The sequence below is a fragment of the Coregonus lavaretus genome (assembly GCF_964263955.1).
Source record: "Coregonus lavaretus genome assembly, chromosome: 26".
Classification (NCBI taxonomy): domain Eukaryota; kingdom Metazoa; phylum Chordata; class Actinopteri; order Salmoniformes; family Salmonidae; genus Coregonus; species Coregonus lavaretus.
Genome location: NC_140013.1, coordinates 5,245,250 through 5,272,956, shown reverse-complemented (window position 1 = coordinate 5,272,956; position 27,707 = coordinate 5,245,250). Strand labels below are relative to the sequence as shown.

General features: G+C 41.3%; 1 protein-coding gene across 1 annotated transcript; it reads right to left on the bottom strand.

Annotated features, from left to right (window-relative positions):
* Nucleotides 1-1,081: 1,081 nt before the first annotated feature.
* LOC311101374 (neurogranin-like) lies at nucleotides 1,082-6,823 on the bottom strand. Its single transcript, XM_084142506.1, has 3 exons — nucleotides 6,572-6,823; nucleotides 4,830-5,043; nucleotides 1,082-3,188 (listed from the first exon to the last, which is right to left on the bottom strand). The coding sequence occupies exons 1-3, from the start codon at nucleotides 6,584-6,586 to the stop codon at nucleotides 3,133-3,135; spliced, it is 285 nt and encodes a 94-aa protein (XP_083998632.1). The 5' UTR covers nucleotides 6,587-6,823; the 3' UTR covers nucleotides 1,082-3,132.
* Between the last annotated feature and the right edge of the window lie 20,884 nt (nucleotides 6,824-27,707).

The following is a 27,707-nucleotide window of genomic DNA, read 5'->3' as shown; positions in this document are numbered from 1 at the left end:
CTCATATGGAGAAAAAAGGCAACAGAAAGAGCACCTCAGCCAATGAAACAACACTGACTATGAAAGTAATCTTTTCGACTAAAGGAGTATCCAGATTCACTGTAAAGGACATCGCTGACACAACCTGTCATTTGTTGTTTTGAGATTGTTATGAAAAGCACTATAGAAATGTAATCAATTATTATTAATTATTACTATTATTTGTAAGATGATAAGATATTTGACAGCAGTCTAACAGTTGATGCACCTGTTGAAATGTGAGACACAATGACAATATTTTTCAGAGAATAATCATTATATGTATTGTATTCAAAGCTGCAACTTGAATGGAAACTGGGGAAAGATGAGATTCTGTTCAACCATCACTCACAAAACCAGTATGTGCAACTAATCAAACAATCAAGCAAGTCTACTACTTGTCATGTGATATGAGTTATTCCTGGTGTTCCCCTACAGAGAAAACTTTTGGAAGACCAGTCACCATTTGTTTCAGTTTAGTGGTGGGAAGACTTTCCAATTAACAGCTATGCTTATGCTGCATTACGGTTGAGTGAAAAAAAAAACAGGTTGAGTAAAAAAAAACAGTTCTGTCTTGAGATTGCATTCCCTACATTACTTTTGGAATTCATTTAACTCTTAAAGGGGAAGTTCAGATTACAATTGTTCCTGGACCATAGGCTACTTTCAGGGTGAGTAACCATCTAACATCAAATTGTAAAATCCTGAACTTTCCCTTTAAAACTAGGGTTGATGCATTCTATGAAACACCATTCAATATCAGGTGATAGATCATGTTCTGTAATAGCTTGTAGTCAGCGTGATCATGTTTGTAATCATGTTGATAGAGCTTGAAGACGCTGCTGTTATTTTTGATTCATTCCATAATCCTAGCTCAATAACCTTGGATACAGTCATTTGCGGGTCAAGTGTTAATCACTGCTTCTACATATAAATGACTCATCTTTTTCAAACACCCATCACCATATCCCTGAGTGGGTAAGGGTCAAGACTTGTTTTTGTTATGAATTATATATTCCTCATATATGGTGCTCTGAACAGCTGAAAATGATTTCCTACACAAACATTTTTATAGATTTATTGATTTACATTTACATTTTAGTCATTTAGCAGACGCTCTTATCCAGAGCGACTTACAGTTAGTGAGTGCATAAATTTTTCATACTGGCCCCCCGTGGGAAACAAACCCACAACCCTGGCGTTGCAAGCGCCATGCTCTACCAACTGAGCTACAGGGGAAATGTTATTCCTTTACAATGATTTAATTAAATCTGTTCATGAAGCATGATGATAATCAGGGGTTGGTACCGGTTCAGGGAACAGAATCGAAAACCAGAAAATAACTACATTTTTTGAGAAACAGAATCAGAACCGGGAACGAAAGTGATCTATATTGTTCTGGAACAGAACCGTTATTTTAAAAGCATGGGATTAGATTAATAACGTTATTTTACGTTCCAGGCATTTGTTCAGTCCCACAAAAAATGCAAGAAGGTGCCTATGCAAAGCCCTCATTCTGTCACTCAAAAACGTATTCCAGTGTCTGCCTGCCAGCTGAAAATCTTTCCCAGTGTGTGTGCATGTGTAGGCTACCTGCCCCTCTCCCTCCAAATCTTAGTCTACTGTAGCCTACTGAAGTTGCAAGCATGATTCAGAAATTCAGATTTTTTATTAGAGAAGAATGGATTCACTTTTTCAATGCTATCACGTTTCACATTGGATTTATTAACTACAAAAAGGTAAGATGCGTTTTTAACTCTGGTGCCGCTCTGCACACACAAGCTTGTTAGATAGCTAGCTAGCTAGCTCTGGTCCAACTTTAAGCCAACTCTCTGAAGTTCAAAGACATTCAAAGTTCCTCCATAGAAACCGCTCCTCCGTAGGTATAATTCTGTGGGCCTAATTCAGATAATGCATGTCATAACAATGCCCAGCGCTTCAAGCCAAGCCTCTTCCTCCAGCATCTCTCGCTCTCTCCCCACCTGCAAAATTTCAGTTGCATCTCATGCCCTACACTTGCCCGTCCATCGCGCATGTAAACAACTGTAGCCTAGGCAACCGTTAGCGCCCATGCACTATCGGCTGCCTAGACTAAAACAACTATTGCTTGCCCGCTCCGTAGCAAGCTCTATCCGCACTGATTGGTGAAGTTATTTAATGTCGAGCTAATGTAAAAAAAAGATATATTTCAGAGGTTTATAAAGGAACAGAAATGAAAGATATATACTGGTACTTTTTTGGGGTAAGAACCGGTTCAGAACTTTGCAGGTCGGAACAGTGGAACGGAAAGAAAAAAATGAATGGTTCTGTTCAGAACGAAACAATTGGTTCCAACCCCTGATAAAACATACACATGATTTAGGTCAATATTTAATATAAAACACCAATTCTGTACCCATAAACATACTGTTGGAGCAGAGGATATGACTCCATCTCCAGGATAAAGCTGTATGTGAGTACTACTATCTGCAAATAAACTATAGTACATTGTACTGCATGCTTACTGTGTTGGAAGATCTGATTTGGAGAAAATGGTGACGCTGACCAATATGTGAAAGTAATTCCATTATTCATTACAGTGCACAACACTTAAAAGACTGCAAATCTAGATAACAATAAATTAATTATCAACTTAAATAGTATGCCTTCCAATAACCATTAAGGGTCTCTACCTCCCTTTTAGCGATATTGTGTACACCAAAAATAATGAAATTGTAATTATACAAGCACTTGAAACAACGCAGAAACAAGCATTCCAGCAGTTGACGTGTATTCATAATGCATAATTGTACACAAACTTTATAATCAACTCAAATTAGCCCTGTTTAGCATGAGAAAACAATTATTATCAGCCTCACATATCTTCTGGACTAGCACACTACCAGAAGTTTCACAAGTACATGCAGTGAGGGATGCAAATGTGGGTCAAAGACGATCCACACGAATTGGGACTGGAAGCAGGAAAGTGTTAAAGAGTTCACAAATCAGATGACGCAACCCAAAATCTGGATAATATACTACTATTTTGTGTTACATAGAAAGTTGCTCCCATGGAAAAAAAAAAAGGTACAGCCATGCTTTTTCTTCTTCTTATCTTCATCGAGGTCAGAGGCTTCACTGTTCCGGCACTGATGTGTCATCTCTCTCTACTCCTTCTGATCCTCCCGATTCTAAAACAGACGAAGAAGAAGCAGATTTTAGCACTGCAGATGGAATGATGCATTCATGTTGCCATTACTCGCTCACACGCCATAGTGATGTTGACCCCCAACAGTAGCAAGGCTATAATGACAGGTGCTAGAATGAGATTTCTCACAAAAGGTTGTGATAAGCATGATAGTACTGAAAACATACTGTAATGATTTGATTGGTATTATTAATCCTGGTGAAACACTTCCTATGAATACCCTCCTTATAATGCATTAGGTGTTATAAATGACCTTATAATGCATTATAAAGACTGTATTCATTGGAAGCGTTACCAATAACCCAAGTGAAAAGCAGAGGCTACTCCAAGAGGGAGAGATTTAGCGGGCCCATGCCTCTACGACAAGGAACATTAATTCTACTGTGTCTCAGCGGTATAAGGCACCTGGTGTTAAAAATAACACTGCTACATAAAGATGCTTGGCAACCAAGAACTGGGCTGGGGGTTGGTGAGGCTCAGAGAAGGCTTACATTGGAAAGTAGTTTATCTGTCTTTCTCAAGGATGGGGCTAAACCCAATTCAAATACTGTTGAGGTGAATCAACTGGACCTGGATAATATTCTAACCCCTGTCCCATTTTTTCACACACTCAACACAAAAATGAACACACACTAATGTTGTATACTCTGCCCCTGGAATCAGAACTTGAAATAAGCTGCAATGTACACTTTCTGATTCCTGGAAGTATATTCGAGGCTTTAGTCACCCACCAAAAAAGTTACATTTCAGTAGCTGATATGTTTAAATAAATACTGACAAAAAATTTACTGGAGCTCAACTATAAAAATATTGTGGCAAACCACTTTCAACATTTATTTGGCAAACTGTACAGTTTTACCATGAATATATTTCACCCCAAAAGATGTTGATTAGATAGAAAGGCATGTTATTCACTTTATATTTGAACACTATCTCAGAACATCTAGATAAGATTTGCCATGGTTCTGGGCACCGACACCCTCTCACACGTCTGAGTTGTTATCAACATTTCTCATTAGAATGTATACATCTATTTGACAATATAACTAGTGGAGTATTCATTAATAATCACCTCAAAGACATCCACTGTAGATTTCAATCAGGCACTGCAGCCTTTATGGAGTGATTAAAGAATTGGATGGTGTGTCACATTACTTACATTGAAATAACTCATTAGGTACCTTTAATAGACCTAGTTAATAATGCATGGCTTTTAAATTGGTTTCAAGCAGTGTTAAATGGTGGTCCTTTATGACTCCCTGTATTATTATGCATACAATGTATGCATTTGATGTTGAAAACAGATCAATAAATGCATTTAATATTGTTATGGACACAAAATGGTTGTCCTGTTACGTTGTTAATAGTGTGCAAATCTGGATGTACAAAATGTAGGGGATGTCAGGGACACAAGCATCAGATCCATAACTGGTTTGTCAGCCAATGTCCAAAGTGAAAGTTACTAGATGAAAATACACTGCAATAATTTGTCTATAACTGTTACTGATGACATAGGCCTACACCAGATTAGTCCTGATAGTCCTGAGGGTGATATTAATGCTAATACCAGTCTAAACCGGTTTGGGTCTACGTGTGTGTGTCAGCGGACACTAGAGTCACTGACCTGTTTCCCCCTGGTTGCCGTTGAGAGCCTCACCACTGCTGCTCACCTCCTCATCCTCCTCCTCCCCCTCAGGCTTGTCAGCAGGCTTAATCTTCTTCCTGGTCATGTGACCGCGGAAGCCAGCCTGGATCTTGGCAGCTGCCTTGTTGGCCTCAGGGTCGTCCAGAGGTATGTCCATGATGTCCTCCTCTTCCTGGGGTTGGCTGCATTCCTCCTATAAGAGGACAAGTATATCTGAGAAGTTAGGTGATTTAGAGGGGGCTTGGTTGAGGTAATGTAACATGAGGAAGGGCCCCAGATTAACTTCTGCCTAGGGGCCCAAAATGACTAAAACCGCCTGAGAACAACACCAGTGGATATCAGGCTCTCTGTGGTTGTCAGTGATAGTGAAATATCCTCCTCAATTGCATCCTCAGGGTCCTAAAAGGTCCAAGGGCTTAAAAGTCTACAAGGCCCTTAAATCACATTGTAACTCTACGGACAGAAGCTCTATCTTCTCTGGAGTTTTTCCTCACACCTATTGCTTGAACTTCTGCCATTGCTAAACTGGAACGGGTTAACGGCTATGTAAACGATGTTCCCAAACTGCTTAACCTGACACTCAACACTATGCACAGAAAGGAAATACGTTTCTCTGTTCCTGTGTGTTTCAAAGTGATTCACAATTTCAAAAGTTGACAGTCAGCCAGACTGTCCATCAAGAGTGAGAAGAACATGAAGGGAATTCAACTTTAGATCTCTCAGACTCTCTCTCTCTCTCTCTGACACTCTCATAACACAAAGACAGCACCATTGTATACCATGTAGCTTATTACTGGCAGAATACACAAAGCAGGGTTGGTGAGTGGTGGGTAGGTGGCTGAGGTAGAAATCTCCTTATTCACAAGTGGTTACAGAACAGTGACATGGTTGTCAGCAATCATCCAAACACATCCGCTTCACCCCACCAGTTGCTCATCCCCTCTTTAAAATGTGGTGCATAAGCGAAACAAAGAAAGCCCACTGCACTGTAAGGAGATGCATTTGAATGTGTCCTCAGTGAAACCCCTTAGTGTGGGAGTGTGACCACCCACTATTACAGATAGCATTACAGCTAGCAGTCATTAGCTTAGGTCTAACGGCTGAGTAGGATGCCAACATTCGCATATCTTACAGCAGCAGAAAGACAGGAGTGTTTTTCGTTACGTCGTGAGATTTTTCTAACTCTTCAAGGGGTTCATCTACAGTAGGCTCTAAATGTGTCATCTCAATAAGCTCAAATGACTTGCAATCAATGAAAAAAAAGAAACATACTCATACTTTTAACAACCTATACTCATTATGGCTATCAATATCATCCTACCATAGATATTCATAAAGTATCAATTTAAAGCATTTCAACCAATCCATACGCAAATAATATAGTACCAATTTGGCAGAAAGTTGCCTTGTGAAGAAAGCTGAAGCAGGTGGACATCTGGTAGATCAGACAGCTGGAGTTTTCAGGGCTGATAGTCTGAGTCTCAATGAAACAAGCAAGCCAAAAGACCATAACAAGGAAACAAATGATTTTCTGAGGGTTCCTAAAATATAAAGCTCTGTCAACACATATATAAAAGCCTTTTAATAAATCCAATTAGAATCATATAAAAAAGCTGTAATTCTGTTAAAAAGCTGTAACAAAGGAATAGTTTTGTGTGGTTACTTGTTAGATATTAGTTCAATATATTACACAATACATTTAATTTCAAGCATGTACTCACAACGTGGCAGTCCATGATGAGCAATCTGAGAGATGACAGTCTTCGGATGAACTGACTTAAAATGCCTTTTGCCTGTACTCAGTGTTGACCGAGAAAGATTTATCTTGTGTCTCCACTAGAGACGTCTCGTTCCCACTAACAGACACTTTATGCTCACTAGTATACGCTTGCATAGAGTGTGTGAGAGAGAGGGTGGGAGAGAGAAAGAGAGAGTGTGATACAACCTCCTGCAAGCACACTAACCATGTGGTCTATCTTCCCAGTCTCATTAAGGTTGATAACCTGCTGTGCTCCCACAGACCTACTGTCCTCCTCACTTCAAAGACTTACCTGACCTCAAAGTACAGTATATGACAAAGACAATAACTAAGGGTCTCACACATTGCAAAAATCTATTAAGTGATAATTGTAAGTTATGACACGCTAAAGTCCACTTTAACACATTGTGTCTGGTCATTTGGCACATGCCACATACTGTACCATTTGGCACATGCCACCTACTGGACCATTTGGCACATGCCACATACTGTACCATTTGGCACATGCCACCTACTGGACCATTTGGCACATGCCACATACTGTACCATTTGGCACATGCCACATACTGTACCATTTGGCACATGCCACATACTGTACCATTTGGCACATGCCACTTACAGTACATGCCACATACTGTACCACATACATACTTATTTCACATAACCTTCAAGTAAAGTGTAACCGGAAAACCCAAGAGAAACCACGAACACAATGTACAGACATGAACATGTAGTACTGGTTTTGTTGAGAAAAACAAATGGAAATAATTGCTCAGTTGTACACAGTTAGAGGGAGAGGAAAAAACCCTTTCCATCGTTCAGATCCCAGCTGCCACCACCGCCCTCGCTCATTGCCTCTGAGACAGGGAGGAGAGGGAGAAACAGCAAACACATCCATTTGTCTGTGTTCCTCTCTTACATGACTGCCACCCCTGTTTCATCCCATTATGTCAATATATTACCTTTCAAAAACCCATCTGGTCATGCTTTGTTTCAGCTTTGAGTTAACGATCTGAATGTACAACCAATATATTTTCTTATGGTCTGATCTTCTCACTAGATGTACAGTACCAGTCAAAAGTTTGGACACACCTATTCATTCAAGGGGTTTTCTTTATTTGTACTATTTTCTACATTGTAGAATAATAGTGAAGACATCAAAACTATGAAATAACACATATGGAATCATGTAGTAACCAACAAAGTGTTAAACAAATCAAAATAGATGTTATATTTTATATTCTTCAAATAGCCACCCTTTGCCTTGATGACACTAGGCCCCGTGTAGCTCAGTTGGTAGAGCATGGCGCTTGCAACGCCAGGGTTGTGGGTTTGTTACCCACGGGGGGCCAGTGTGAGAAAAAAAAAATGTATGCACAAACTGTAAGTCGCTCTGGATAAGAGCGTCTGCTAAATGACTTAAATGTAAAATTAAAGCTTTGCACAGTCTTGGCATTCTCTCAACCAGCTTCACCTGGAATGCTTTTCCAACAGTCTTGAAGGAGTTCCCACATATGCTGAGCACTTGTTGGCTGCTTTTCCTTCACTCTGCCGTCCGACTCATCCCAAACCATTTAAATTGGGTTGAGGTCGGGGGATTGTGGAGGCCAGGTCATCTGATGCAGCACGCCATCACTCTCCTTCTTGGTCAAATAGCCCTTACACAGCCTGGAGGTGTGTTGGGTCGTTGTCCTATTGAAAAACAAATGACAGTCCCACTAAGCCCAAACCAGACGGGATGGCGTATCGCTGCAGAATGCTGTGGTAGCCATGCTGGTTAAGTGTGCCTTGAATTCCAAATAAATCACAGACAGTGTCACCAGCAAAGCACTTCCACACCATAACTCCTCCTCCTCCATGCTTTATGGTGGGAACTACACATGTGGAGATCATTTGTTCACCCACACCGCGTCTCACAAAAACACGGCGGTTGGAACCAAAAATCTCAAATTTGGACTCCAGACCAAAGGACACATTTCCACCGGTCTAATGTCCATTGCTTGTGTTTCTTGGCCCAAGCAGGTCTCTTCTTATTATTGTTGTCCTTTAGTAGTGGTTTCTTTGCAGCAATTCGACCATGAAGGCCTAAATCACACAGTCTCCTCTGAACAGTTGATGTTGAGATGTGTCTGTGACTTGAACTCTGTGAAGCATTTATTTGGGCTGCAATTTCTGAGGCTGGTAACTCTAATGAACTTATCCTCTGCAGCAGAGGTAACTCTGGGTCTTCCATTCCTGTGGCGGTCCACATGAGAGCCAGTTTCATCATAACGCTTGATGGTTTTTGCGACTGCACTTGGAGACACTTTCAAAGTAATGATGGACTGTCGTTTCTCTTTGCTTATTTGAGCTGTTCTTGCCATGATATGGACTTGGTCTTTTACCAAATAGGGCTATCTTCTGTATACCCCCCCCCCCCCCCCCCCCCCACACACACACACACACCTTGTCACAACACAACTGATTGGCTCAAACGCATTAAGAAGGAAAGAAATTCCACAAATTAACTTTTAAGAAGGCACACCTGTTAATGGAAAAGCATTCCAGGTGACTACCTCATGAAGCTGGTTGAGAGAATGCAGTGTGTAAAGCTGTCATCAAGGCAAAGGGTGGCTATTTGATTTGTTTAACACTTTTTTGGTTACTACATGATTCCATATGTGTTATTTCATAGTTTTGATGTCTTCACTATTATTCTACAATGTAAAAATAAAGAAAGACCCTTGAATGAGTAGGTGTCCAAACTTTTGACTGGTAGTGTATGTTAGAAATGTATGAAACTGTTTGGTTTGGGTTGTGACGTGTGTGTGTATTTGTGTGATATGTGTGTGACATGTGATAAGTGTATATTTGACTTTCCCTATGTGTGAGTCATTAATTGTCACCTTGTTAATCTATCAAAACCAACTTAAGGATGAGTACAGTACAAAGTGACTAAACTGCACTTTGCCTACAGATAGAGATCAGTCATAATGTCCCTGGGAATAAAGAAGAGTAAAAAAGTAGACAAAGTCACTGGACAAGACATTTAGTATAGGTGAGAGTAGATGGCCTACATTTAAAGGCGAGAAAGAGAGAGGGGATGGATATGCTGCAGATAAGTGGTCCTCTGTGGTCCACTACATGTCGTGGTCCTCTGTAGCTCAGCTGGTAGAGCACGGCGCTTGTAACGCCAAGGTAGTGGGTTCGATCCCCGGGACCACCCATACACAAAGATGTATGCACGCATGACTGTAAGTCGCTTTGGATAAAAGCGTCTGCTAAATGGCATATTATATATATTATTATATAAGTAAAGTTGCAAAATACAGTGTTCTAATGAATAAAAACTAACCGGTCTCCCTTTTCTCAGTTTTTTGCCACAAACCCACAAGCCATATGCACAAATTCGCATTGTCTAGCAAACTATCTACTGGTAGTTCATCATGTGCATCTTCCAGACTTTCCCTGATAAGACTAAGAGGGGGAAAGGATGGTGCAAGTTGCCATGGTAACATCCCTCTAAATCCTACTCTCCCTACCTCCCAGCCTAAGACCACATCGGCCCAAAGATATCAAATGGGTTATTGGTGACAACCCACTCGGCACACATTGGTTGATTCAACGTTGTTTCCATGTCATTTCAATGAAATTAAGTTGAACCAAAGTGGAATAGACATTGAATTGACGTCTGTGCCCAGTGGTAATAGTCTAAATCATGCAATTCACATTAGCTCAGAAATCTTGTTTAGGGCTCATTGATCGTTTAGACTGGAAAACAAACATGGCACTGAAAATTCTGATCAAATATATTAGGCTATGCACAAACAAACACACGCACTAGGGTTGGATGATGTCAAACCACCGTTGGGCTATCGAAATAAATTGCATGCTAAAACTGGACGAATCATGACGAAAGATAGGCCTAATGTTGTTGGCCTGGGTTGAGGCTGGGTTGAGGCTAAGTGCAGGCAAATCTTTTCTAATATTCCTTTCGGGTGAAGATTCAGCATGGAACAGGTTTGTGTGTGTCTGCCTGTGTCTGTGTGGCGCGCACATGACAGAGCAAAGTGACAGCTGCAACTGATGAGGAACGGGCTGTCTTGCCGTTAGGTTATAAATCATGGGCTGGATAGAAGCAAAGTCTATATTCTTGTTTTATTTGCCTCATCCTCCTCTCTTAATATCGTTGGTTTAATCTGACATAAAGCTGTGATTGAGAATATCCAACTTTCATTATTGTTCTTTCTGAAAGTGGCAACTTTAGGACAACACCTTCTTAGGCTATTATAATATTAGGGAAATAGGCTACTGTTCATAATTTTAACTTGTCTTAAAGCTTTCATGATATGCCTAGTAGGAGGATAGATTATTGGCCATTTGGTTTTCAACCTCGCATGAAGGGATTTTCCCGCCCCCGCAAGAATAATTTCTTTCTTAATAAGCTTAAACTTGATTAAACTTGCCTTTAACGGTAGCTAACACACTTTTGTACATCGCGCTGTTCCGTACATTTGACCTTATATTAGCGCCCCAAAAACGTAATACTTCCAGGTCAACTGTAATATGAATACCATTGTAAAGCACAATTTCTCCCCTTTCCAGCAAAGTCAATGACGAGACATTCATGCTGCCCGTCTCTGCATGATTGAAGAAAGCAATGGAGCTCCGCCGTGGGGAAGCGAAAGCTACCGCGTCATAGTGAAAGGGGGAGATATGTTGTGTGGGGAACCGGCTTTTTTCACCCAATTTGTCCAACTTATAAAATGTAAATAAAACACTATAAAGAGTTTATATAATGTCTCATTACATACCTATTTGAAGGTTTGTGTTGAATTTGAATAGGGTTTTTAGGGCAGCGTTAAATTTATCTTCACAATTAAACTGTGGTTGTCACGGTTTTTGAGAGTCATGATGGCTCGAGTAATTAACTTTACACTCACTATTACATTCACCATTGATCATTTCTTGTTTTTAATCTGCGAGAGAAGCGCTACACCTGGTGGAAAGAGGCTGTACGGCACAGAATGAGTTGAATAATGTGTGCCATACGTTACGTCGTGACATGTCAAACTTTAACGTGCAGCGTCAGCGGAGTCAGTTTTTTTCAACTTTTCTCCAATACTACTGGTCCATGACCATGTCAATCAACGCTGAATCGAAACTTAGTTCACATCCCGGATTTTGATGCCAACACAGTCGCTACAGTCCCATTAGTTTTCATTGCAGCCTCGTTTGAATGCCACGGTTGCCCACATACAGTGGGGAGAACAAGTATTTGATACACTGCCGATTTTGCAGGTTTTCCTACTTACAAAGCATGTAGAGGTCTGTAATTTTTATCATAGGTACACTTCAACCGTGAGAGACAGAATTTAAAACAAAAATCCAGAAAATCACATTGTATGATTTTTAAGTAATTAATTTGCATTTTATTGCATGACATAAGTATTTGATTCATCAGAAAAGCAGAACTTAATATTTGGTACAGAAACCTTTGTTTGCAATTACAGAGATCATACGTTTCCTGTAGGTGTTGACCAGGTTTGCACACACTGCAGCAGGGATTTTGGCCCACTCCTCCATACAGACCTTCTCCAGATCCTTCAGGTTGCGGGGCTGTCGCTGGGCAATAGGGACTTTCAGCTCCCTCCAAAGATTTTCTATTGGGTTCAGGTCTGGAGACTGGCTAGGCCACTCCAGGACCTTGAGATGCTTCTTACGGAGCCACTCCTTAGTTGCCCTGGCTGTGTGTTTCGGGTCGTTGTCATGCTGGAAGACCCAGCCACGACCCATCTTCAATGCTCTTACTGAGGGAAGGAGGTTGTTGGCCAAGATCTCACGATACATGGCCCCATCCATCCTCCCCTCAATACGGTGCAGTCGTCCTGTCCCCTTTGCAGAAAAGCATCCCCAAAGAATAATGTTTCCACCTCCATGCTTCACGGTTGGGATGGTGTTCTTGGGGTTGTACTCATCCTTCTTCTTCCTCCAAACACGGCGAGTGGAGTTTAGACCAAAAAGCTCTATTTTTGTCTCATCAGACCACATGACCTTCTCCCATTCCTCCTCTGGATCATCCAGATGGTCATTGGTAAACTTCAGACGGGCCTGGACATGCGCTGGCTTGAGCAGGGGGACCTTGCGTGCGCTGCAGGATTTTAATCCATGACGGCGTAGTGTGTTATTAATGGTTTTCTTTGAGACTGTGGTCCCAGCTCTCTTCAGGTCATTGACCAGGTCCTGCCGTGTAGTTCTGGGCTGATCACTCACCTTCCTCATGATCATTGATGCCCCACAAGGTGAGATCTTGCATGGAGCCCCAGACCGAGGGTGATTGACCGTCATCTTGAACTTCTTCCATTTTCTAATAATTGCGCCAACAGTTGTTGCCTTCTCACCAAGCTGCTTGCCTATTGTCCTGTAGCCCATCCCAGCCTTGTGCAGGTCTACAATTTTATCCCTGATGTCCTTACACAGCTCTCTGGTCTTGGCCATTGTGGGGAGGTTGGAGTCTGTTTGATTGAGTGTGTGGACAGGTGTCTTTTATACAGGTAACGAGTTCAAACAGGTGCAGTTAATACAGGTAATGAGTGGAGAACAGGAGGGCTTCTTAAAGAAAAACTAACAGGTCTGTGAGAGACGGAATTCTTACTGGTTGGTAGGTGATCAAATACTTATGTTATGCAATAAAATGCAAATGAATTACTTAAAAAAAATACAATGTGATCTTCTGGATTTTTGTTTTAGATTCCGTCTCTCACAGTTGAAGTGTACCTATGATAAAAATGACAGACCTCTACATGCTTTGTAAGTTAGAAAACCTGCAAAATCGGCAGTGTATCAAATACTTGTTCTCCCCACTGTATGTACAAAACTGAGTTAGCTACCTTAAGATTTTTCTATATGCTATTGATATGGTTTGTTCATCCCTCATTATTAGTCGCCTGGCTACCTTACGTTTAAAGGCTAATCATTTTTGGGGGGGATGGAACTCATTCATTCATTGTTTGATCGGGAGAAAGCCATGCATGCATAAAATGATGAAAGCGTAGCCTAGCCCAAAATCATATTCATAGCCTATCAAATGGAAAGAGAAGGGAATATAGCCTGTTTTTTAAAACAGCTAGACACAAGATAGTTAAGGCGTGTCCGTGATATACACAGTGTACAAACATTAGGAACACCTATTCTTCCCATGACATCAGCCTGGTCTCCTAGACGACGTAAGATAGTAAATGTAAATCAGGGTAACCCAAATTAGTATGATATGTTACGTTTGGTATGGCTACATAAGACAGATGGTTACTTAAGGCAAAAACAAAAGTAGGGTGGTTGGTCGGGGTGGATGGTATAAGGTGAACGTCTAGCAACCCAAAGTTACGAGTTCGAATCTCATCACAGACAACTTTAGCATTTTAGCTAATTTGCAACTTTTTAACTACTTACTATTTTTTTAGCTACTTAGCATGTTAGCTAACCCTTCCCCTAACCTTAACCCTTTTAGCGAACCTTTCCCCTAACCCTAAACCTAATCTTAACCCTTTAACCTACCTTGTAAACTTAACCCTAAACTTAACCTCTAACCCCTAGTCTAGCTAACGTTAGCCAGCTAGCTAACGTTAGCCACCTAGTCACCTAGCTAGAATTCGTAACAAATCATACATTTTGCAACATATCGTACGTTTTGAAAATTCGTAACATTTACATTTTAGTCATTTAGCAGACGCTCTTATCCAGAGCGACTTACAGTTAGTGCATACATTATTTTATCGAACCCACAACCCTGGCGTTGCAAACGCCATGCTCTACCAACTGAGCTACATCCCCTGCCGGCCAAATCCCTCCCCTACCCTGGACGACGCTGGGCCAATTGTGCGCGCCGCCCCATGGGTCTCCCGGTCGCGGCCGGCTACGACAGAGCCTGGATTCGAACCAGGATCTCTAGTGGCACAGCTAGCACTGCGATGCAGTGCCTTAGACCACTGCGCCACTCGGGAGACGTGTTGTATGTTTTGCAAATTCGTAACATATAATACAAATTGTAATTTGTAACATATCATACGAAATGGGTTAATATATACCATACGAAACATAACATATCATACTAAATGTGTGTCTCGGATTTATGTACAGAATAAAACAAAATGCTCTGAGACCAGGTTGATGACCTAGACTGACCAGGTGAACCCAGGTGAAAGCTATGATCCCTTATAGATGTCACTTGTTAAATCCACTTCAATCAGTGTAGATGAAGGGGAGGAGACAGGTTAAAGAAGGATTTTTAAGCCTTGAGACAATTGAGACATGGATTGTGTATGTGTGCCATTCAGAGGGTGAATGGGCAAGACAAAAGATTTAAGTGCCTTTGAACGGGGTATGTTAGTAGGTGCCAGGCGCACCGGTTTGAGTGTGTCAAGAACTGCAACGCTGCTGGGTTTTTCACACTCAACAGTTTCCCGTGTGTATCAAGAATGGTCCACCACCCAAAAGACATCCAGCCAACTTGACACAACTGTGGGAAGCATTGGAGTCAACATGGGCCAGCATGCCTGTGGAACGCTTTTGACACCTTGTAGAGTCCATGCCCAAAAAAATTGAGGCTGTTCTGGGGGCATAAAGGGGTGCCATGCAATATTAGGAAGGTATTCCTAATATTTTGTACACTCAGTGTATATGTAATAATTGTCGATAGACAATAATATCATTATATCGCCCAACCATAACACGCACACACAGTGATGTGTCTGAAAAGACTGCTACTGGAAATGTGTCGGCTTAAGACGAATGGTAGATAATGTACCTCAAGATGACATTCAAACTCCCTACACGTCATCATGAGGAAGCTGAACTATTTTGGGGGCATTTCAATCACCTCTCGCTGGAGACCCTGAGTGGAGAGGTACAGAGCGATGTTGTAAAACAGAGATGTCCTTGAAGGGTTTATTTTTTAATACAGGCTACTTGGGACAGGAATGGGAGCAGTCTGCAAAGGACACATTTCATTAGAGTTAATCTCTGAACCAGGTGAATAGTCTGCATAAACTGTAACTACTAGCATACGGCCTATACTGTCTGTTAGGGAAGATGTTTCCAATAAAAGTGTGGTTATACTGTAGGCCAAACTTATACGTACACTGTATAACCGAAGTGATATATTTTGCAATAATAAAATGTCTGCTTGCTACATGGATTTTCCCAATGACAATCAGATGTAGCTGACACCCAGCTTTTCTAGCCGTTATGACCACTCCAAACTGACCTGTGTCATTATATAAAACCTGCAGTGGATAAATGAAATACTGAACGACAGTGGGTAAATGACTGTACTGTACATAAACGTTTCTAAAAAAATCATCAAAACATTTAACTTTGCCTTGTCATAAGTCTTGTCCACGCTGTCCTTTATTTCTCTGGCGTGTGCTCTGGGTTGTCATCAGCTTGCTCTGTGTCCTGAGAATGGGTCACTGTGTCCTCTTTGCCAAGTTTTTTTAGTTCAGATTCCCTGTACTCCACTGCGTCTGTATCATCCTGTTGCTCAGCTGTGTCCCCTGTCTCTTTCTCAGCGTCCTTTTGCTGCAGCTCTACAGGTCTAACCTTGTTCTTGTGCTTGAGGCGTCACTACAGACCCCCTGGTTCGATTCCAGGCTGTATCACAACCGGCCGTGATTGGGAGTCGCATAGGGCGGCGCACAATTGGCCCAGCGTCGTCCGGGTTTGGCCGGTGTAGGCCGTCATTGTAAATAAGAATTTGTTCTTAACTGACTTGCCTAGTTAAATAAACGAAAAATAAAAAAAATTAACTAATGTTGTGAAATTAACGTTAGTTAGCTACGTTAGCTAACTTTATGCAGTGCAAGATTGGATGCAATGCTAGCAGGAGGCTGCTGCATGGAGAAATAAATAACATTGAACATTACATTACGTTTAGCTAATGTTTTTTTTTGCCTCAAACAGCTTCGCAAAACTTTTGTTTTGCATCAGCAACAGTTGATGCCAGAGTGTTGATGCTTGTTGCTAGGCAACAAGGCTCTAACTACGGTAACTAAAGAGGTTCAAACTGAGTGAGTGAGATACCAAATGACACATGAAACCACATCATGTCACAAAAGTACGACTTTATTGGATAATAGTCACAGTAAAAAAAAAAATACAGTTATAGATACAACTTGCTATAGTAAAAAAAATGCTAACAAAACAGCCAAGGAGTAATAATATGAGTACAGTGACAGTCATTTCTCACTTGCTCTCTCTGATTCCCTATTTTATCCTCTCCATCCCTCTCCAGCCCCACTGGTTAAGAGTAGGTGATGACAGCATACTCAGAGTTTGTGCTCATCTTCCTGGAGACCTCTCGGGGCTGGACATGCAGTCTGTCAGCTGAGCGGGAGGCCTGCAGGTGGGACCTAGCTTCAGGGCCGGTGCTGGGGCCATGGCCTGCGTCTTCTCTCCACCTCTGCAGGGGGGACATGAAACACACAGGTTTCCATTTCAGGTGAGGTTCATATAAAGTCTCAGCCTGTGACTGTGGCTGCATTAGCCAATAATAGCCATTATGCAACCTCCACTGACATATTACGTTGAATATAGTGAATGTCAGTAATAGGGTCACATATGGTGACATATGGTGACATATGGTGGTGTTGATGTAAAATAATGTGGTGTGGTGTCGATGAAGTTATAATAATAATAATAATAATAATAATAATAATAATAATAGATAATACATTTTAATTGTAGAGCGCTTTCCATTTCATACAGAAATCACTAAGCGATAGTTTCCCATCCTCACCTCTCTATGGTCCCCCGGAGCCAGGTAGGAGATCTTTGTGAGCTCAGGTGTGCTGGCCCCTCGCATAGTAATCATGATGTCAGCATAAGGAACCTCATGATCACTCTGGCAATCTGGGTCAAAACAGGAAATGCAATGTTTTGGACTGTAGATTTTCTTAGCATACACCCAGTTTAGTAACTAAAATGAATGGTACATTCCATTAACTTACCAGCCAGACTTATTCTCAGTGCCACCCTCTCACAATTAGTTAAGAATAAGATAAGTAAGTATCTTATATTATATTAAGTAACCTATTAGAATGACAAGTTACGACATTGAGTGAACTGGTTGTATCAGCAATTTCGTAAAATTAAACAAATATTTACCTGTTGTCGGCCTACCAACACCAGATTCTTCTCTTGATGTTGTGCTGATAAAACAAATTCCACATAGGAAGTCCACATAATAATTGCCAATGAAAAGTGTGTTAAAATGCCTTAGCAAACATGCCACATTGTATGAAAAAAACATACCCTGTACAGATAAGAGCAGGTTTTCCTGAAATACAAAATAAATTGCGTTAATGAAATATACTGTAGTTATTAATTAAATAACAACTTTGGAAAGTAGTATATTTTACAACATTCTGATTCAGAAATTGGGCGTTCGTAATTGATTTTACAACATGTATACGCACCTTTGCTATATCGATTGCGGCTCATACATAAGTAGGCAGCCACGGCTACCAACACCGCAGCCACAATAACTGTCACTGTTGCCAACACCTTGACGCCTGTGAATTCCTCTGTATTGAAGACAGCACAGAGACAATTTTATTATTGAAACTCAATTTGCAACTCATTCATCATTGCCTCAAACAGGTGGTTACTTTTGTTGTTTGCAATACATTTAAACATGTTTCACCATGATCTATTATTGAGTCCTCATGGTTACCCAACGCTGTCACTGATTCATCTAAAACACAGAAAATGGTAGACATCAGGATCAAGTAAGCTAGTAAAATATGATGGGTTTATATTATTTTGTGCCTATGTCATTCAACAGCCTCAGAACAATTCAATTAGACTACTACGGAAAATGAGACTTAGGTTGAATCTCAAATGGCACCCTATTCCATATATAGTGAACTTCTTTTGACCAGAGCCTTATAAAGTCTCAGTAACAGATTCTCCTGTGAGACTTACCAGTAGTGACCGTTGTGGCCGGGGCACTAGGTCGAGCTGGCAAAAGAAAAGACAATATAATTTAAAACAATTATCCAGTAATTACTGATGTATAAATGTACTATAAATGTATCCTCATTTTGAACATAATTAAGATAATACATTTTAACACAATTTGTTTTTAGAGGTAAAATGCACATTACATTTTACATTTTAGTCATTTAGCAGACGCTCTTATCCAGAGTGACTTACAGTTAGTGAGTGCATACATTTTCATACTGCTGTAAGAACTACAGTGTAGGTCCTTTCAACCAGTTTTTGCCTACCTTGTGCCTGCAGTGATACCAGAACCTCTATCTTGCGTGGTAACTGTTCGCTTTCGTGATCTTCAGAAAAGCAGATATAGTTGTACTGAAAATCTTCCGTGGACAGATGTGGAAAATACAATGGTAGTGTGCAGAGGTCCCCATTCTTTGTGAATTGTTTTGTTTCCCTTGGCCTAGGGCAATGACGACAGTCTGGGAATTTGATCCAGTGGCCATGGACAAATCCAGAGGAGCAGTTGTAGGTGCAGTTCAATACTAGAGGTTCTCCAACTGCTGCATGGATGACTTCATGCTGTTTCTCCAGGTCGATACAGGTTACTGAATCTGTAATGAAAAAGGCATAAATTGAGGCAACGATTCTTCAGTCAGTAGGCCTTGGATATACATATCTAGCTTGAGGACATTTGATTATCATCCATGTGCCAGAAACCGAAAACACATCAAGTAAAAAGTAGAGGAATTTATTTTACCTTGGTTTCCCAAAAGAAGAAGCAATGGCAAGTGGGCTAAGATTAGCATCCTGTCCAAATGTTTAAACTATATGAATAGGTTAGCTCTCGGAATTTGCTTGATTGAAAAAGACACTTGCACCACTGGTGTCACAGTGGGTTGTGCCTTCATATTACAGTATGTACCAGGTAGAAGGTACAGGAAGTGGTGTTCAACAGGATGCCTGATAAAAGTGTTCTTAACTTTCCATTCAAACATCTGCTTTTGTAGATTTGGGTAATGGAAAGATCCATAGGAAACATTTAAAAAAATGTACTGAAATGCAATGACATTCGTGTGGTGTTTTACGGTATACCCATGTTATTTTCTTCATTTTAATGGTAATTCGTTGATAGAGAATTTTTACAACTTTTTCTTTGGAGTATAATACTTAATGTAATGCTAATGTATAAATTCCACATTATATCCAATTACTGTTTTGTTTGGGTACTGTCTGTACTGTATGTAGCTGTCAACACAGATATTTAAATGTAAAGTAAATGTACAATATGATTAAATATCCAAAGTATTTTTGTAGGCTTTAATACCACCTAAAATAATATGACTAAATTAGACCATTTTTTAAATAATTATTGGAGGCCTATAGTACTGTGACTTACAATGTCCACTTTTTGATACTAACAAACAACAGTAGGCTTTGTGTTAACGCCTGCAGCTAGATCTTTGCACAGCAATTCACCCACTGCTGGAGGGTGAGACACAAACAGGAAACATCCAACATTCACTTTACCACAAGAAATAGAAGAATGCTTCATGTAACAAAATGTTGAATAATTATATTTTGTCAGTCTAACGTTGTTGTCTTCTGACTTAATGTTTTGTACTTTGCACATAATGTAGGTTATACAGTATACAGTGCATTCGGAAAGTATTCAGACCCCTTGGCTTTTTCCAAATTTTGTTACGTTACAGCCTTATTCTAAAATTGATTAAATAGTTTTTTCTTCCCTCACCAGTCTACACACAATACCCCATAATGACAAAGCAAAAACAGGTTTGTAGACATTTTTGCAAATGTATAAAAAATAAATAATGGAAATATCACATTTACCTAAGTATTCAGACCCTTTACTCATTACTTTGTTGAAGCACCTTTGGCAGTGATTACAGCGTCGAGTCTTCTTGGGTATGACGCTACAAGCTTGGCACACCTGTATTTGGGAAGTTTCTCTCATTCTTCTCTGCAGGGCCCCGTGTAGCTCAGTTGGTAGAGCATGGCGCTTGCAACGCCAGGGTTGTGGGTTTGATTCCCACGGGGGGCCAGTATGAAAATGTATGCACTCACTAACTGTAAGTCGCTCTGGATAAGAGCGTCAGCTAAATGACTAAAATGTAAATGTAATCCTCTCAAGCTCTGTCAGGTTGGATGGGGAGCGTCGCTGCACAGCTATTTTCAGGTCTCTCCAGAGATGTTAGATCGGGTTCAAGTCCGGGCTCTGGCTGGGCCACTCAAGGACATTCAGAGACTTGTCCCGAAGCCACTCCTGCGCTGTCTTGGCTGTGTGCTTAGGCTTGTTGTCCTGTTGGAAGGTGAACCTTCACCCCAGTCTGAGGTCCTGAGCGCTCTGGAGCAGGTTTTCATAAGGATATCTCTGTACTTTGCTCCGTTCATCTTTCCCTCGATCCTGACTAGTCTCACAGTCCCTGCCACTGAAAAACATCCCCACAGGATGGTGCCAGGTTTCCTCCAGACGTGACGTTTGGCATTCAGGCCAAAGAGTTCAAGCTTGGTTTCATCAGACCAGAGAATCTTGTTTCTGATGGTCTGAGAGTCCTTTAGATGCCTTTTGACAAACTCCAAGCGGGCTGTCATGTGCCTTTTACTGAGGAGTGGCTTCCGTCTGGCCACTCTACCATAAAGGCCTGATTGGTGGAGTGCTGCAGAGATGGTTGTCCTTCTGGAAGGTTCTCCCATCTCCACAGAGGAACTCTGGAGCTCTGTTAGAGTGACCATCGGGTTCTTGGTCACCTCCCTGACCATGGCCCTTCTCCCCCGATTGCTCAGTTTGGCCGTTCGGCCAGCTTTAGGAAGAGTCTTGGTGGTTCCAAACTTCTTCCATTCATGAATTATGGAGGCCACTGTGTTCTTGGGGACCTTCAATGCTGCAGACATTTTTAAGTACCCTTCCCCAGATCTGTGCCTCGACACAATCCTGTTTCGGTGCTCTACGTACATTTCCTTCGACCTCATTGCTTGGATTTTGCCCTGACATCAAGTTGTAGAAACATCTCCAGGATGACCAATGGAAACAGGATGCACCTGAACTCAATTTCAAGTCTCATAGCAAAGGGTCTGAATACTTATGTAAATAAGTTATTTCTGTTTTAAATTTTTTATAAATTTGCAAAAATGTCTAAAAACGTGTTTTCGCTATGGGGTATTGTGTGTAGATTGATGAGGAAATAAATGAATTTAATCCATTTTAGAATAAGGCTGTAAAGTTACAAAATGTGGAAAAAGGGAAGGGGTCTGAATACTTTCCGAATGAGTGGTATTTAGGGTTGTTCTGTTGTAAACAAACTCAACTCAAATCACCTTTCAAAGGTACACCAGCATTATATCAAAAAGATCAAACCCATGCATACAGTATTTTAACAGTATTTTATTGAGTATGTTGGGGACAAAAGACGAAAACTATAGACACACTACATTTGCTGCTGCATTAGGCTGATAGTATCACTCAAATGTCTATTAAAATGTTCAGCCCAGGACTGATTCGATCCTTTCATTTAAGTGTTACTGTGTAGGTTGTCTTTTGGCTCTGTGTTTGTTTGTGCTGTTGGAAAGTAGGGATAGTGAAAACAAGGCTTTTCGAAGCACCGAAACAAATGAAACATTGTGCCCAAGTCTCCCGGCTTGCTGCATCAACTATTGATAAACCTATTGCAGTTTTGTCACCGCATTTGTTCCAAAGCTTGGTGAGGATGAGGATGATTGCATGTCTGAGTCTGACCTGCGTTAATAAACAGTAATTAGTCACCAACTTTTCACTTCACCTTTACACTTAAGCTGTGTTTCATTTTAAGAACATCCTGAGTGTCTAGGTTACCGGGGTGTCACGGATGATATTCCACACTGTGACAGGTGTTGCATAATATCAGAAAAAAACCTGAGCTTAATTTGATTGATTAGTGGCATCAACTTTCTTGAAACATCTTTTTAGTTTTCATATAGTGTCATCATGATCAGGAATCCTTGATTACCTCCTCAAGAAGAATCAGTCCAGATCGAAAAGAGGCCTTGACTGGCATAGCTTTCTAGATGCATTGCATTCACTTTGAAAGTGCAAGGTAACAGGAGAGCACATTGAATACCATTATATGACTGAGCAGGAGGCCTCTTGGAATCAGGTTGCATCATGGTTCACATTTCACTTTCAGTGACTGAGGTCTCAGTTTCATCCTTTGGATCAAACGGCCTCATACCATTTGACTACACTGGGCAAACTGAGATACAGATTAACGGCGCAATGTGGAATTTATTTTACAATTTTTAAGAATGTATGAGTGGTATAGTGTTGGGTCTCTTCTGTTGGGTCTCTCAGCATTATGGATCAATCCTCTACTGAAACAACCTGCCCTTGCTTCAGGTATTTTCTCAAGTTGTTTTATATACCGCAGTACTTTACATGTAATACTTGTGTTCACTAAAAGGCATACAGGATACTGTGCAATACATTTGTTATCACTTAAAAATAATAATACAGTAACAGAACTTTGTAAAGAGACAAACTTATGAGTGAATTATGTTTTACCTCTTTTTTGTCCCTGACATTCATTCATGTAGGTCTTGTGGAAGTGAATCCTGATCTGGGCCTTAGTGTTGAGCAACACCGTAGCCCATGTCCTGAGGGAACCTACTTTTCAGCAGAACTCTGTGTGGAGTGTCCCTCAGGATATTTGTGAGTACCAGACAATCTTTATTCTTTCAGTAACTCAATGTGTCGGCTTCCATTGTACTGTTCTGTTCATAAGGCATAAGCAGATACTTATTATTTAAGTGTCAAAAAAGTCAATAAGTTAAGTGAAAGGTTAGAAAATTCTATGTTTTTCTTTGTAGCTGTCTTGGAAATGTGTCTGCACCAAGGAGATGCCCGGCAGGACAGTACAACCACTACACAGGAAGAAGTAGCATTGAAGACTGCAAGGTATTATATGACTTTTTACTATTTATCCACCATATCTAATATGCACGTACTTATATTCATACTATATCTATGATATTCCTCTGTCTGCTTTAGCCCTGTTTGCTAGGTTTAGTTAGCACAGAGGACAGGGTAGACTGCAGACTTTGTCCTGCCGGGTTCCGTTGTGATCCAGCCACTGGGACACTAGAACCATGCCCACCAGGACAGCACTCTTCAGAGGGACTCCTTCAGTGCCTGCCCTGTCCCTTTGGGTCTGTCTGCCCCAATGGATACCCTCAAAAGGTATAGGTTGTGGTATTTAGTTTTTCACTGCAATTGAGAATCCAACCAACACCTACAGTATATACACTACCGGTCAAAAGTTTTAGAACACCTACTCATTCAAGGGTTTTTCTTTCTTTTTTTTCTTTTTTTTACATTGTAGAATAATAGTGAAGACATTAAAACTATGAAATAACACATATGGAATCATGTAGTAACCAAAAAAGTGTTAAATAAATCAAAATATATTTTATATTTGAGATTCTTCCTTGATGACAGCTTTGCACACTCTTGGCATACCTCTCAACCAGCTTCATGAGGTAACCTGGAATGCATTACAATTAACAGGTGTGCCTTGTTAAAAGTTAATTTGTGGAATTTCTTTCCTTCTTAATGCGTTTGAGCCAATCAATTGTGTTGTGACAAGATAGGGTGGGAATACAGAAGACAGCCCTATTTGGTAAAAGACCAAGTCCATATTATGGCAAGAACAGCTCAAATAAGCAAAGAGAAATTACAGTCCATCATTACTTTAAGACATGAAGGTCAGACAATTCTTCAAGTGCAGTCGCAAAAACCATCATGCGCTATGATGAAACTGGCTCTCATGAGGACTGCCACAGGAAAGGAAGACCCAGAGTTACCTCTGCTGCAGATGATAAGTTCATTAGAATAACTGCACCTCAGATTGCAGCCCAAATAAATGCTTCACAGAGTTCAAGTCACAGACACATCTCAACATCAACTGTTCAGAGGGGACTGTGTGAATCAGGCCTTCATGGTCGAATTTCTGCAAAGAATCCGCTACTGAAGGACACCAATTATAAGAAGAGACCTGCTTGGGCCAAGAAACACAAGCAATGGACATTAGACCAATGGAAATTTGTCCAAATTTGAGATTTTTGGTTCAAACCGCCATGTCTTTGTGAGACGTGGTGTGGGTGAAAGGATGATCTCCGCATGTGTAGTTCACACCGTAAAGCATGAAGGAGGAGACGTTATGGTGTAGGGGTGCTTTGCTGGTGACACTGTCTGTGATTTATTTAGAATTCAAGGCACACTTAACCAGCATGGCTACCACAGCAGTCTGCAGCGATACGCAATCCAATCTGGTTTGGGCTTAGTGGGACAATAATTTGTTTTTCAACAGGACAATGACCCAACACACCTCCAGGCTGTGTAAGGGCTATTTTACCAAGAAGGAGAGTGATGGAGTGCTGCATCAGATGACCTGGCCTCCACAATCCCCCGGCCTCAACCCAATTGAGATGGTTTGGGATGAGTCGGACGGCAGAGAGAAGGAAAAGCAGCCATCAAGTGCTCAGCATGTGGGAACTTCTTCAAGACTGTTGGAAAAGCATTCCAGGAGAAGCTGATTGAGAGAATGTCAAGAGTGTACAATGCTGTCATCAAGGCAAAGGGTGGCTATTTGAAGAATCTCAAATATAAAATATATTTTGATTTGTTTAACACTTTGTTGGTTACTACATGATTCCATGTGTTATTTCATAGTTTTGATGTCTTCAGTATTATTCTACAATGTAGAAAATAGTAAAAATAAAGAAAAACCTTTGAATGAGTAGGTGTTCTAAAACTTTTGACTGGTACTGTATATATCACTAAATACATTATACAATAAGATATTCAAATCAAATCAAATCAAATTTTCTTGGCCACATGCGCCAAATACAACAGGTGCAGACATTACAGTGAAATGCTTACTTACAGCCCTTAACCAACAGTGCATTTATTTTTAACAAAAAAAGTAAGTGTTGAGAAAAAAAGAGCAGAAGTAAAATAAAATAACAGTAGGGAGGGTATATATACAGGGGGGTACCGGTGCAGAGTCAATGTGCGGGGGCACCGGCTAGTTGAGGTAGTTGAAGCAATATGTACATGTGGGTAGAGTTAAAGTGACTATGCATAAATAATTAACAGAGTAGCAGCAGCGTAAAAGGATGGGGTGGGGAGGCAGTGCAAATAGTCCGGGTAGCCATGATTAGCTGTTCAGGAGTCTTATGGCTTGGGGGTAGAAGCTGTTGAGAAGTCTTTTGGACCTAGACTTGGCACTCCGGTACCGCTTGCCGTGTGGTAGCAGAGAGAACAGTCTATGACTAGGGTGGCTGGAGTCTTTGACAATTTTGAGGGCCTTCCTTTGACACCGCCTGGTATAGAGGTCCTGGATGGCAGGAAGCTTGGCCCCAGTGATGTATTGGGCCATACGCACTACCCTCTGTAGTGCCTTGCGGTCGGAGGCCAAGCAGTTGCCATACCAGGCGGTGATGCAACCAGTCAGGATGCTCTCGATGGTGCAGCTGTAGAATTTTTTGAGGATCTGAGGACCCATGCCAAATCTTTTCAGTCTCCTGAGGGGGAATAGGCTTTGTCGTGCCCTCTTCACGACTGTCTTGGTGTGTTTGGACCATGATAGTTCGTTGGTGATGTGGACACCAAGGAACTTGAAGCTCTCAACCTGTTCCACTACAGCCCCGTCGATGAGAATGGGGGCGTGCTCAGTCCTCTTTTTTTTACTGTAGTCCACAGGAGGGGACTGAGCACGCACCCCTGAGGGGCCCCCGTGTTGAGGATCAGTGTGGCAGATGTGTTGTTACCTACCCTTACCACCTGGGGGCGGCCCGTCAGGAAGTCCAGGATCCAGTTGCAGAGGGAGGTATTTAGTCCCAGGATCCTTAGCTTAGTGATGAGCTTTGAGGGCACTATGGTGTTGAATGCTGAGCTGTAGTCAATGAATAGCATTCTCACGTAGGTGTTCCTCTTGTCCAGGTGGGAAAGGGCAGTGTGGAGTGCAATAGAGATTGCATCATCTGTGGATCTGTTGGGGCGGTATGCAAATTGGAGTGGGTCTAGGGTTTCTGGGATAATGCTGTTGATGTGAACCATGACCAGCATTTCAAAGCACTTCATGGCTACAGACGTCAGTGCTACGGGTCGGTAGTCATTTAGGTAGGTTATCTTAGAGTCCTTGGGCACGGGGACTATGGTGGTCTGCTTGAAACATGTTGGTATTACAGACTCAGTCAGGGACATGTTGAAAATATCAGTGAAGACACTTGCCAGTTGGTCAGCACATGCTCGGAGTACACGTCCTGGTAATCCGTCTGGCCCTGCGGTCTTGTGAATGTTGACATGCTTAAAAGTCTTACTCACATCGGCTACGGAGAGCGTGATCACATAGTCATCCGGAACAGCTGGTGCTCTCATGCATGCTTCAGTGTTGCTTGCCTCGAAGCGAGCATAGAAGTGGTTTAGCTCGTCTGGAAGTCTTGTGTCACTGGGCAGCTCGCGGCTGTGCGATCAGTGTGGTGTGATCTTTAATACACAAGGATGAGTAGGATAAAGAAAAATCTGTGATTCTGTTTTCTTACCACTTTAGTGTGGACCTGGAGAGGAGCCCAACCCGAGCCAGACGGAATGCACATACTGCCCAGCAGGATTCTTCTCCAATCTGTGCATTGCCCAGTGTCATCCGTGTCCAGCAGGCAAGTCACCAAGACTGTCCGTTATGGAAAAATTATTAAGTTATAAGTAGAAGCACAGAGTTTTCCCTGGTCAGGTCAGGAAAAACTCCTGGCCCTGTTCAAAAGTGTATACTGGTGCAATCCTCTGCCTTTCCCTCAATTAATTGGTTTTAATGCAGACACCAGATTAGTGATCCAGTTATTACCTTCTGGGCTAAGTTTTTCAAAATATTTAATCCAGATGTGGTCCCTCCTTTCTAAATGAAGGGGGAACAAATTCAGATGGGGTGGAACATGATTGAGACAACACATTATCACTTTGATCTGGATTAAATGTTTAGAAAAAGCAGCCCCAGATATTTTAGCGGAAGGATTGTTCAAAGCCGGATGGAACAGTTAAACCTGATTAACTGAAAGTCATTTCTCCCAATTCCAGG

What these genes read in the sequence shown, in the direction of transcription:
- LOC311101374 (XM_084142506.1), bottom strand. An exon ending in CGGCAACCAGGGGGAAACAG is followed by an intron (nt 3,189 to 4,829) that starts GTCAGTGACTCT and finishes CGTCTGTTTTAG; the next exon opens with AATCGGGAGGATCAGAAGGA.